General features: G+C 43.6%; 1 protein-coding gene across 5 annotated transcripts in view; it reads left to right on the top strand.

Annotated features, from left to right (window-relative positions):
• The window catches only part of RPS6KA6 (ribosomal protein S6 kinase A6), a 123258-nt gene that overhangs the window by 71462 nt on the left and 39646 nt on the right, over positions 1–12150 (top strand). For all 5 annotated transcript variants that reach the window (XR_012906857.2, XM_075940767.2, XM_075940766.2 and 2 more), the window contains one exon: positions 2037–2101. Coding sequence is in view for 4 of the 5 variants with exons in the window: in XM_075940767.2 (XP_075796882.1) it covers positions 2037–2101 (65 nt within the window). In the remaining variant the exon portion in view is untranslated. The remainder of the gene's footprint in view (positions 1–2036; positions 2102–12150) is intronic.

Genomic DNA, 12150 nt, shown 5'->3' with positions numbered 1-12150 from the left:
GTTCTTGGTTATTTAACAGATTTAATTTTCTCATATTTCTACAAGTTTTCAGTATGATTGTTCTAAGTTTGGCTCACCTGAGCAAATGATAGAGGAAGGTAGACTGAAAATGAGTTCCTTGGACCAGTTGTTCACCTAGATTTTGGGTGCAGCATTCTGTAGAGTTCCAATTCAATATCTCCTTTTAAGCAGCTGCCAATAAAGCTGCCATGCTGCCTATAAAGGGAGCTTTGGAGTACATGAACTTTTGCTAACTGGATACACCAAATAAATTGGATTTGCAGGAATTAGAACCAGTTTATCCTCCTCTTAGTCACCTAAAGACTTTGCACTCTGAATCTGTATTCTAATCAATTTTAATATGATGTACATCATAGCCGTAGTGTTTTACTAAACTTTATCACATATTACGGGGCTACTCAACACGCGGCCCATTTGTTTGCTGCCTGTAATGCGATTTGGGTTTATGTGGGGCTCAACACGCGGCCCGTGGGTGGGAGCCAAAACAAAAAAGTAGTCAATAGAATGGTCTTCTGTTGATATGCTTTTTAGTAGTTAAATTCCTGGACTGTCATTGCTCATTAAAAGTGCTGTCATATGGGTGGAAATGGGGTAAATATTGCATTTTATTAATATCAGCACAACTGACTTAAATGGGGCCTGTGTGTTGAGTAGTCTTGCCTTAATCTTTGTATTCATGCCCATCAGTGTGAAAAAAGCTGTTTGCATACATTTGCATGTATATGCAACTATAATTAAGTTGCAGCCCTTGGCATGTACTTTGAGTATCTTTGTGGCCCCCAGCGCTTCCAGAGTCGAGTAGCCCTGACATTTTATGTTGGATTCGCTCAGCAATGAAGCCCATTTTGCAAGTCTTAAAAATGTCAGCAGTAAGGATGTTAAGAGGTGGGTAATTCACTAATCGTGTTGTCAATAAAAATTGTATTGACTACACAATTAGTTGATAAGGAAAGGCTTCCTCAGTCCAGGAGCTACCCCTGCTGTGGCTCTGCCACTTAAATGTAGTAAGAACTGGATATGCAGGCAGCATGGCTTCTTCTACATTTAAACTACAGAGGTGCAGCGGGGGTAAGTTGCGAACAGGAGCTTCTGCCAGAGTAGCCTCTGCAAAGGCCAATCCGGGCCGCCGCGAACAGGGATTGCTTCGCAGCAGCAGCCTCTGCTTGCGGCAAACCTGGGCTAGCTGCGGGCAGAAACCGCTTTGCGGCAGCCTCCCCTGTCTCCCCAAGGCAGCAGCGTGGGGTGGGGTGGGGGAAGTAGCATCATGGAGACGATGCTGGGGGGAACCAGCTTTTAAGCCGACTCCCACTAGTAGTGGCTGCTGCTTCTGTTACGGAGGCAGCAAGGGGGTGGAGGCGAGTGGTCAGCTTGACTACTCGACTACTCACTTACATCCTTAGTCAGCAGGCCATCATTCAAGGGAAAAAAAGGAGTCTTTCTATTACCTCTCTCAGCATGACTGTCTGTGGCTTAATATAGCATCCCATTTTACTGTTTTTGCCGGCAGCCCCTTCTCCATAGGTACACGGAACAGTGACTTATTAGACCATCCATATGGCTGTTATCCTGAACTAAGGTGCCAAAAAAATCAAGCAGCTGATGGGGGGGGAACATATTCCCCAGCCATCGTCTCCAGCTATTTGTTAGAAGGTTTAATATTTGATTAATTAGTGTCTTGCAGGGCGGTACTCCTGATTCTTTGTAAACTGATACATGTGAAGTTGCCCTTTGAGGAGAGTTTCTTTATATACCCAAAAGAAGTAAACAAGAAACAAGCCCATTTTTTTCCTTTTTCTAAGTTCCTTTTAAATGTGATCGTTTTCTTCAACTATTGTGACTCCTCCCACCTATACTTCAGTCTGTTCTTTGTCAAATAGCTTTCTTGTTTGTAAGTCCTAAACCTAGGCAGTACTCCATGCAATTTTCCAAGAAACCAAGTGTTTAACTTTTAGTGCAATATTGTTTTACACTGAAGCTGGTTTTGATTTACTCACTTTTGTTCCCTATAATTACAGGAGCAGGTTCAGATGGAGTTGAAGAAATCAAGAGACATCCTTTTTTTTCAACAGTTGATTGGAATGTAAGTAGAAAACAGGTCTATAATTGAAAGCCATTTCTAGTTTTGCTACAGTGTTTTGCAACATCTCTAAATTGCAGGATAATTTAAACAGGCTATACTAGACAAGTAAGACTTCTGATTGTTTGTTCTGAGACTATTTCTCTTCACTGACGTACATTTTAATAGTGATTAGAATTGCAACATTCTAATCCTAAAATACCAAATTAAATGCCTTCAAAATGACTTAGAGGGGGGAGAGATACAGAAATTCATTCTTTGTGTCTGTCAGCGTAGAGCCCCCTATAGATGCTCATGTGCAAGAGATTGGATTTGTTTGAATGCAGTATTTGTCAGACTTGTGCATGCATTCTGTGCCTCCTTGTTCTCACGTGTAAAGCTCTAAAAGGCAGTGTGGTCATAGTTAGGGATGTGGAAGTGTAAATGGTTAACCAATGAGCTTGGTCCTCATCAGAGGCAGCAGGGTTGGGATGAGGAGGACAGGTGGGGACCAGTGCTCCCGGGGAGCGTACGTATTGGTTCCCAGGAAGGAGTTGCCTGCTTCCCCCTCTCTCTTCACACTACTGCCTCAAATATAGAGGCAGCAGCATGTGGAGGAAGCAGGCTGGAGCTGGCTTTTAAGATGGCTTTCCATGAACGCTGTCTTCCACAGATCCACCTGCCCCCTCCCCTTGCAATGCTGCTCCCATGAGCATTGGTTCCCGTCTCTCTCCTCTTCGGCATGGGGCTGGGGGAAGGGGCGGGGCAGGAGGAGGGGAGGCAGCTCCTTGGGAGCCTGTTTGCACGGGAAGCTGTCTTAAAAGCCTGCCCCCCACATGCACTGACTGCCTCGTGTGTAAACGTGTAACCATTGAAAATGTCAGCAGTCACATGTTTACCAGGGTAAACACGTTTTAACATCCCTAGTCATAATTCTCTTTGTTCCCTATTACTGTTTATGGCAGTAAGGGCTGAATCCAGTGGGTGTCCATCCCACTACATCCACTGAATGTCAAATTCATCCTTTTCCCAGCTAATTTAGTGAGGGAAATTGATCTTCGCACTTCTTATCCCATTTTCTTTAATTTGGATATTTCATTAAAAAAAGATTCCCCCGTCCACCTCTTACAGCATGGGGAGGTGCTTCACACCAATACAGAGTCTAGTCATGGCTCAGTTCCCACCTGCCTTAGCATGGCCTTTTATCCACTTGCTGACTGACTTAGTGCCTTTTTTGCCTAGTCCTAGAGGAGAGCCATATCCCAGACAATGTTCTGGTCAGTGTGCTGATTGCGTCCCTCCAAGTCCCACAAATCCAGAGGCACACAGCTCTAGTTACATCTGCTTGACCAGGATTCTTCAAACCTAGAAGAAACAATTACCATCAGGATGGAGTGTCGAAGCTGCACTGACTATCTTCCCATCATGTAGGAATTGAGTTGATATAGAAAGGCGAGAAAGAGGACATTGTTGAAATTGGAGCTAGCAACTTCTGCATTGCTGCTTACATGCATGCATTGCTGAAAAAAGAGAAGCTGAGACATAACTTCATATAGAGCATAAATGCATCTCCAAACAATACTTGGAGCAATCCCATGAGGACATAAGCCATCGCTTCTCCAAGAATGAAGCCTCTGTTCTCCCATCTTGGTAGGAGCAGCATAAGGTGCAGGAACCCCAATACTTGTGTTAATGCCCACAACCAAACCAGGACATAGCTCCTAAGTGTTCCTTGTTCCTGAATGTTGACTGATACCTTCCCTGACCCTATTCAGAGGGCTTATTTATAGAGTTTGCCACAAAGGTGTGTGTCCTTGTTACTTTATTTAGAAGCTATAGAAGAGGTATTCTAGGAATACAGGGGAAAAGGCTTCTACTCAGAATATTTCCTTATCCTGAAGAAGAGAAGGGGTCTTTGTCATATTCTACACTTAAGGAGACTGAGCAAATACCTACAGTGCTGCCTCATATTCAGGATGCTGACTCATCCTGAATGAGTCATTTGTCATTTCATTCCTGCAGTTTCTGGCTCTCAACTTGCAGGACTTATACTTTCACATAGCCATCAATCTGGCCCATAGTAAATAGCTGAGTGGTCTAAAACATTGTCAGTACCAAGTGTTGGATCTAGTTAAGCATCTGCTCTTGGTCACTTATGCTGTGGGAGTTTATCTCACTGTATCACTGGTGCTTTCCACATCTGAAGTTAGAACTATCCAGGCACTCCCCTGGCTGTGTGGTCTCTGAATACATAGTTGGTGTATAGAGCCTATGTTTAGCATACTCTCCTGAGTTAAGATCTCCTGGTGCAATTGCTTCACCTCTGGGACCAGTGCTAATATCTTAATCTCTCCTGTAGCTTAAACACCCTTCCAGAACTCCAGGCACATGAATGTTCTGAGTACATAAATTATCTGTTAAGGGGACATGTTAGGTATAAAACAACACAGTGGCAGACAGACCTTGCACAAAATTCTAAACAACCACTACTCCATCTTTAATAACACAAGACTTGCTAGAGGGAACAAGCTAAAGATAGAGGGAACTATCCACAGACCATCTGAATAAAGTTCATTGACCACACTGATCTATACAAAAATAAGAAACACTTTTCCCTGACTTGGGTTCCTTGTCACTCTCCTGTACTTTTTGAGAATGGGTCTTGACTCCTCTGGAGGTATCTGGGTAATCTTCTGTTCCGGCTCATTGATTTGCTTCTTAACCAGAGAGCCCCTCTCAGACCAGGTCACCTTGCTTTGACTTGGTTAGTCTACAAGTTAGCCCCCCCCTGCTATGAAAGCACACCCATCTTCTGTTGACCCACCCAGTTTCTGTGGTATTTAAAGACTAGCATCAGCACCTTGATTTCTTTGTCCTGTATTTTCCAATTACCAGGTTCCTTGAGAAATGTTTCTCTTGGGCTCAAGTTAACAGTCACTGAGTTCTAATGACCCTCTTTAAAGTGTACCTGGTTTGCAAGTGATGTGATACACCACTTGTCAGCAAAGGTGGAATCCACATACCCCGCAGTTTTCACAGTAACAATTTCATAACGTCATCCAGAATTTCATTAAGTTCAACACACATTCCTCAAATTTTCACACAAAGTACTGCCATTTGTCTCTGAAAGTTAGTTTGTGGCAGTGAGAATTTTCACAAAATGATTGGTGGTGATAGTGTCATTCGCATTTACTCTTATCTGGAAATAAAGGGTAAAGAGACAGGTCTCAGTAGAAGAAAGGTGGCTAATCAAAAACATGCTGTTTCCCTGTTTGGGCCTTCTAGTGAAGAATGGAAAATCTTTTAGAGGAGTGTTAAGAGAAGCTAGGATCAACTCTGTATAAGACTCTGTACATTTTTAGGTCAAAATCCTGTTTTGCAAGCATTGCTTTTGAGAGAAGTCAAATGTGACAGTATAAGTCTGCTTCTCAGACTTTACCTGAGGCCCTTACAGCTTTGGTTCAGGAGCGTTGTGCCTTCTGCAAAACAGCAGATGGACAGACAAGGAAGTCACTGTGCCACTTCATGCACTTGTAGACTTGTGGAACCTAAAACATGTAATCATGAGAGGAATATTGTTCACATTCCTTTCCTCAAAAAAAAAATGTAATCATGAATGTGTTATGGATAGGTTGGAGAACCCACCTGGATGACATGCAAATGCAAGGCACCTGGTTTCCAGAAAATATGGGACTTGATATAAGTCCTGGAACTCAGAGTTGTCAGGTTAGCTTTTATGGCATTCCTACCTGTCCTTTGAGATTTCATAGTGCAGATTCTGACTGACAGCACATCTACAATCCACTGCATGTGCAAGCAGGATGAGTAGTTTATTGCTTTCCTGCTGGCAGTCATCAGACTCTGGACACAATGCTACCAACATAACTGACGGTTCTTCACCTTTCAGGAGTTAACAGTGATTTGTTGGCTTCTTGAGGAAACAAATCATAACCAGTCAGTAGAATCCTCTGCAAAGATCCATTGTTAAGAAGATATTCCATTGTTACGGAAAGGCATCGGTAGAACTGTTGTGCAACCAGGGACTATGTAAGTGTCAGAATTTCTGCTCCACAGGAGACATGTGCCAGGGCATGTAGTCAGATGTGTTCTTTCTGCATTGAAATCCAGATCTCTTTTTCTCCTGATGTTTGGGGTGAAGTCCAAAATAAAGATCTTATCTTTTCCTGTTAGTTGAGGCAGTTTTGGTTAACAGACATGCTACAAATGTCAGCTTGTCTCTCTCTCTATTTTTGGATGGACTTGGCCACCTCAAAGGTCAGGACATTTCAACACAAATAATATTTAAATCGATAATGCGGTATGTCTCTCTGTATTACCAGTGGTTGGTGCAGCTCTTCTGCTGAACGTCAAGCCTCATTTGCTTATCCTTTTCCTGCTTCAGAAATGTACCAGTGTCCAAAGGTTTGCAAAGTGGCAGTGCAAAGTAACCTGCAGATTCTGGCAAACACTATACCTTAGACTTAGCTGCAAGAGCAGATGCGAAGTTTGGAAGAACAGTGCTACAAGGTGTGTTTGCACTGACAGAAGGGATTTTTCTTTTGAGGTATGAACAGAACCTCCTCAAATGAGGTTAGCGAAAACAACAGAAGCCTTGTTCCATTGGCACAGTTGCATTTACTCCTTGATTCTGCCAATTCAGAAAGGATCGGGATATCATACAGGAAGATCTGGATGATCTTGTAAATTGGAGTGATAGCAGTAGGATGAAATTTAATAGTGAGAAGTGTAAAGTTATGCATTTAGGGATTAATAACAAGAATTTTAGTTATAAGCTGGGGACACATCAGTTGGAAGTAATGGAGGAGGAGAAGGACCTCGGAGTACTGGTTGATTATAGGATGACTATGAGCCATCACTGTGACATGGCTGTGAAAAAGGCTAATACGGTCTTGGGATGTATTAGGCAAGGTATTTCCAGTAGGGATAAGGAGGTGTTAGTGCCATTATACAAGGCATTGGTGAGACCCTATTTGGAATATTGTGTGCAGTTCCGGTGTCCCATGTTTAAGAAGGATGAATTCAAACTGGAACAGGTACAAAGAAGGGCCACTAGGATGATCCGAGGAATGGAAAACGTGTCTTATGAAAGGAGACTCAAGGAGTTTGGCTTGTTTACCTTAACCAAAAGAAGGCTGAGGGGAGATATGATTGCACTTTTAAAATATATTAGAGGGATAAATACCAGGGAGGGAGAGGAATTATTTAAGCTTAATACCAATGTGGACACAAGAACAAATGGATATAAGCTGGCTAGTAGGAAGTTTAGACTTGAGATTAGACGAAGGTTTCTAACCATTAGAGGAGTGAGGTTCTGGAACAGCCTTCCAAGGGAAGTAGTGGGGGCAAAAGATCTATCTGGTTTCAAGATTAAACTAGATGGGTTTATGAAGGAGATGGTTTGGTGAGATAACATGATCTTGGTAACTAATTGACCATTATCAGTGGGAAATAGGTCAATGGAGGGATGATAGGAGTTACTATAGAGACCTTTCTGGCGTCTGGCTGATGAGTCTTGCCCACATGCTCAGGGTTTAGCTGATTGCCATATTTGGGGTTAGGAAGGAATTTTCCTCCAGGGTAGATTGGCAGAGTCCCTGGAGGTTTTTCGCCTTCCTCTGTAGCATGGGGTACAGATCACAGCTGGAGGATTCTCTGCATCTTGGGGTCTTCAAAGTATTTGAAGGCTTCAATATCTGAGATATAGGTGAAAGGATTATTCTAGGAGGGGTGGGTGAGATTCTGTGGCCTGCACTGTGCAGGGGGTCAGACTAGATGATCATAATGGTCCCTTCTGACCTTAAAGTCTATGAGTCTATGAGATCTGTTGTAGTATTTCATCCCCCAGCTCACATTGCTGTGGTGATATAACTTTGAAGTACAGGCAGTCCCCGGGTTACATGGATCCGACTTACATCGGATCCCTACTTACAAACAGGGTGAGGCAACCCCGCACTAGCTGCTTCCCCCCAGCAGACCAGGGAGACGCGGAGCGGCTTTTCTCAGCAGACACCTCAGCTTGAGAATAAAGGACTGAGGGAAGTGAGGTGTGGGAGAATAAAACTGAGCTCTGGAGAAATGTTTGGCTAGAGTTTCCCCTACAATATGTACCAGTTTCGACTTACATACAAATTCAACTTAAGAACAAACCTACAGTCCCTATCTTGTACGTAACCTGGGGACTGCCTGTATAGACGAGTCAGTCTATATTCTACTGGTGCTGCCGGAACTCTTCATTCTCACCATCTTGGTGGGGAAGAGGGAGATGCTTCATGCCAGTCACCCACAGAGAATCCACACTGACAACAAAGCCAAAAATGAACTCTTTTGTAGCTGGTTCTTTGAGATGCTGTCACTGTGAATTCTACAACCCACGTTTTATCTGAGCTGTGGGTATCCTCAGATAATGCTAGCCTCAGATTGAAAGGAAATTGAGGGGAAGTTGCAGATGTAGTGCTCTTTGTGCCCTAATAGTGAGGAGTGGGGTGCCTATAAGACCCTGTCTGACCAAGTGGATACAGCTATTCAAAAGACTTGTGCTCATGAGGAGTGCATGCATCTAAATTGGGCTGTACACTATTAATATCTAAGAACCACAATTATAAGTACCTGTTCTTTAATGAGCTTTGTGAAAATGTCATTTACAAAAATCTTTTTTCATCAATATCAATATTAGAAGGGGAATGGATGGGAGAGGAAATGAGGGTAGGAAATCATTTATAGCAGTGGACAATTACGCCTCTACCCTTGTGGCAGGCTGTCCTTTATGCTGTGGTTTCAGTCCTGTTTGCCTTGTTAGGATGGTGCAGACTCCACAACATGCTCTCCTGTCAGTAATACTTCTTGTTGGTGGTCAGTTTAGCCTAACCAATCAAAGCCTTGTGGATAAGGGGGAAGCAGTACATGAGGTATATCTTTAGTAAAGCTTGACATTCTCATAAATAAACTAGGGAAATGCAACCTAGAGGGAGCTACTGCAAAATGGGGGCAAAACTGGTTGGCAAACCACTCCCAGAGCAGTTATCAGTGGTTCCCAGTCTTGCTAGAAAAACATAATGAGCAAGGTCCTGCAGGAATCAGTTCTGGGTCCAATTGTGTTCAGTATCTTCATCAGTAATTTAGATGACAGCAAAGAGTACACTTATAAAGTTTGTGAATGATACCAAGCTGGGAGGGTTTACACGTGCTGTGGAGGATAGGATTAAGACTCAGTGTTCTGGAGAAATGGTGTGAAGTAACTAGCATGACACTAAATAAGGATACATGCAAAGTAGTCCATTTAGGAAGGAACAAACAGTCGCACATTTACAAAATGAAGTACTGTGGAAAGGGATCTGGGGGTCATAGTTGACCACAAGCTAAATGAGTCAACAATGTAACACTGTTACAGAAAGCATGGACAAATTGAAGAGAGTGCAGGGAAGACCAACAAAAATGATTAAAGATCTAGAGAACATTAACTGTGAGGCAAGATTGAAAGAAAAGTTTGTTTATTCTGGAAAAGAGAAGACACGGGAGGAGGGGTCAGGTAGAAGAAATATAACAGCTTTGAAGTACCTAAAAGGGTGTTTCAAGGAAGGGGGTGCGGGGAATTGTTCTTCACCTCTGAGGATAGAACAAGAAGTAAGGGTCTTAAATTGCAGCAAGGGAGGTTTATATTGAAGATCAGGAAAAAGTTCCTGTAAGAGTAGTTAAGCTCTCAAATAAATTGGCTAGGGATGTTGTGGAATCTTCATCACTGGAGGTTAAGAACAGGTTAGACAAACTCCCTGACAGGGAAAATCTAGATAATGCTTATTCCTGCCATGAGTGCAAGGGACTGATTTGATGACCTCTCAAAGTTCCTTCCAGTCCTATGATTCTATAACCAAAAGTCCCCAAAGCGTGTACATTTATCATCCCAGTGCATACAATCCTTAACTTCTCACCATTTAATCCATCAAAAGTTCATATACTACATCCTTCCACCACATCTGGTGTCATCTTTGGTCTTCTCCTATCCTTTTGCCATGACAGCCCTTTGAGCTGGACCACAGCCCAGCTCTTCTCAGGCAGCATTTAATCCTTCAGGCGCAGCAGGCTGAAGAGCCAGTCAGGGCAGTACAGGACAAGGAAGAAAACTGGCAGCATGTAACCTCTAAAAGAAGAAGAAGGCCAACTCAGGTATCCCCCATTCCCATAGAGGCAAGTAACCACTATCAGGCTCTCTCCACAAGCACTGCAGTGGAGAATGCTTTGGCAGGGATCTCTCAGGGAAGAAATCCAAAGGGAACACCAACTACCGAAAGGCATGGAATGTGTAGTCCTAGGGATGGGGGTTCCAGGACCCCCCCCCCCAAAAGAAGATGACGTGTGGTGGTGGTCGGGGACTCCCTCCTACGAGGGACTGAGTCATCCATCTACCGTCCAGACCTGCAATTTCGAGAAGTGTGATGCTTACCAGGAGCTCACATTCAGGATGTGACCAAGAGACTTCCAAAAGTGATTAAACCTTCGGGTTGCTACCCCTTCTTGCTTCTCCATGTAGCAACTAACAATACAGCCAAGAATGACCTTGACCGGGTCACAGCAGATTATATAGCGCTAGGAAGAAGGATCAAGGAATTTGAAGCGCAAGTGGTGTTCTTGTCAGTCCTTCCAGTTGAAGGAAAAGGTCTGGGTAGGGATCATCGAATTGAGGAAGTAAATGCATGGTTGTGCAGGTGATGTCGAAGAGAGGGCTTTGGTTTCTTCGACCATGGGACTCTGTTCCGGGCACAAGGATTGTTAGGAAGAAACGGCATCCACCTAACCAAAAGAAAAAAGAGCATCTTCGCGGGCAGGCTTGCAAACCTAGTGAGGAGGGCTTTAAACTAGGTGAGTGAGGAAGTTGGACACCAGGAAGAATCACGAGGAACGAGCCACAAAGGGGGACCCCTGATTCAGATGGAGAAGGTAGAGTGATTAATTGGTTATCTAAGGTGTTTGTACACAAATGCGAGAAGCCTGGGAAACAAACAGGAAGAATTAGAAGCCCTGCCCAGTCAAAGAACTGTGATTGGATTTGAATAACGGAGACTTGGTGGGATGACTCGTGTGACTGGAGCACTGCCATGGAAGGGTGTAAACTTTTCTCCCCTTCCTGTTCTTCCTGAACAGGAGGAGGAGTTGCATTGTATGTAAAAGAGTAGTATGATTGCTCGGAGCTCCAGTATTTAGAGGAAGAAAAGACTGTTGAGAGTCTATGGGTTAAGTTTAGAGGTGGAAGCAACAGGGGTAATGTTGTGGTTATCTGCTATAGACTGCTGGATCAAGTGGATGAGGTAGATGAGGCTTTCTTTGGACAACTGAGAGAAGCTTCCAAATTGCAGGCCCTGGTTCTCATGGGGGACTTTAATCACCCTGACATCTGTTGGGAGAACAATACAGCAGTACACAGACAATCCAGGAAGTTTTTGGAGAATGTCGGGGATAACTTCTTGGTACAAGTGCTGAAGGAACCGACTAGGGGCCATGCGCAGCTTGACCAGCTACTCACAAATAGGGAGCAACTAGTAAAGGAAGTAGAGGTGGTGACAACCTGGGAAGCAGTGAACATGAGATGGTAGATTTCAGGATCCTGGCCAAATGAAGAAAGGAGAGTAGCAAAATACAGATCCTGGACTTCAGAAAAGCAGACTTTGACTCCCTCAGAGAACTGATGAGCAGGATTCCCTGGGATGCTTACATGAAGGGGAAAGGAGTCCAGGAGAGCTGGTAGTATTTTAAAGAAGTCTTATTAAAGGCACAGGAAGAAACCATCCCAATGCGCATCAAGAAAAGCAAATATGGTAGGTGACTAGATTGGCTTACCGGGGACATTCTTGGTGAGCTTAAACACAGAAAGGAAGCTTACAAGAAGTAGAAACTTGGACTGGTGACTAAGGAGGAGTATAAATATATTGCTTGAGAATGCAGGGGAGTTATCAGGAAGGCGAAAGCGCAATGGGAATTACAGCTAGCAAGAGATGTGAAGGATAACAAGAAAGGTTTCTGCAGGCAAGTGAGCAATAAGAGGGTGATCAGAGAGGGTGTGG

The sequence above is a fragment of the Pelodiscus sinensis genome, chromosome 13 (genome assembly GCF_052426305.1).
Source record: "Pelodiscus sinensis isolate ZL-2025 chromosome 13, ASM5242630v1, whole genome shotgun sequence".
NCBI classification, from domain to species: Eukaryota; Metazoa; Chordata; order Testudines; family Trionychidae; genus Pelodiscus; species Pelodiscus sinensis.
The sequence above is the reverse complement of the archived record's forward strand: the minus strand, read 5'-3'. Positions and strand labels throughout refer to the sequence as shown.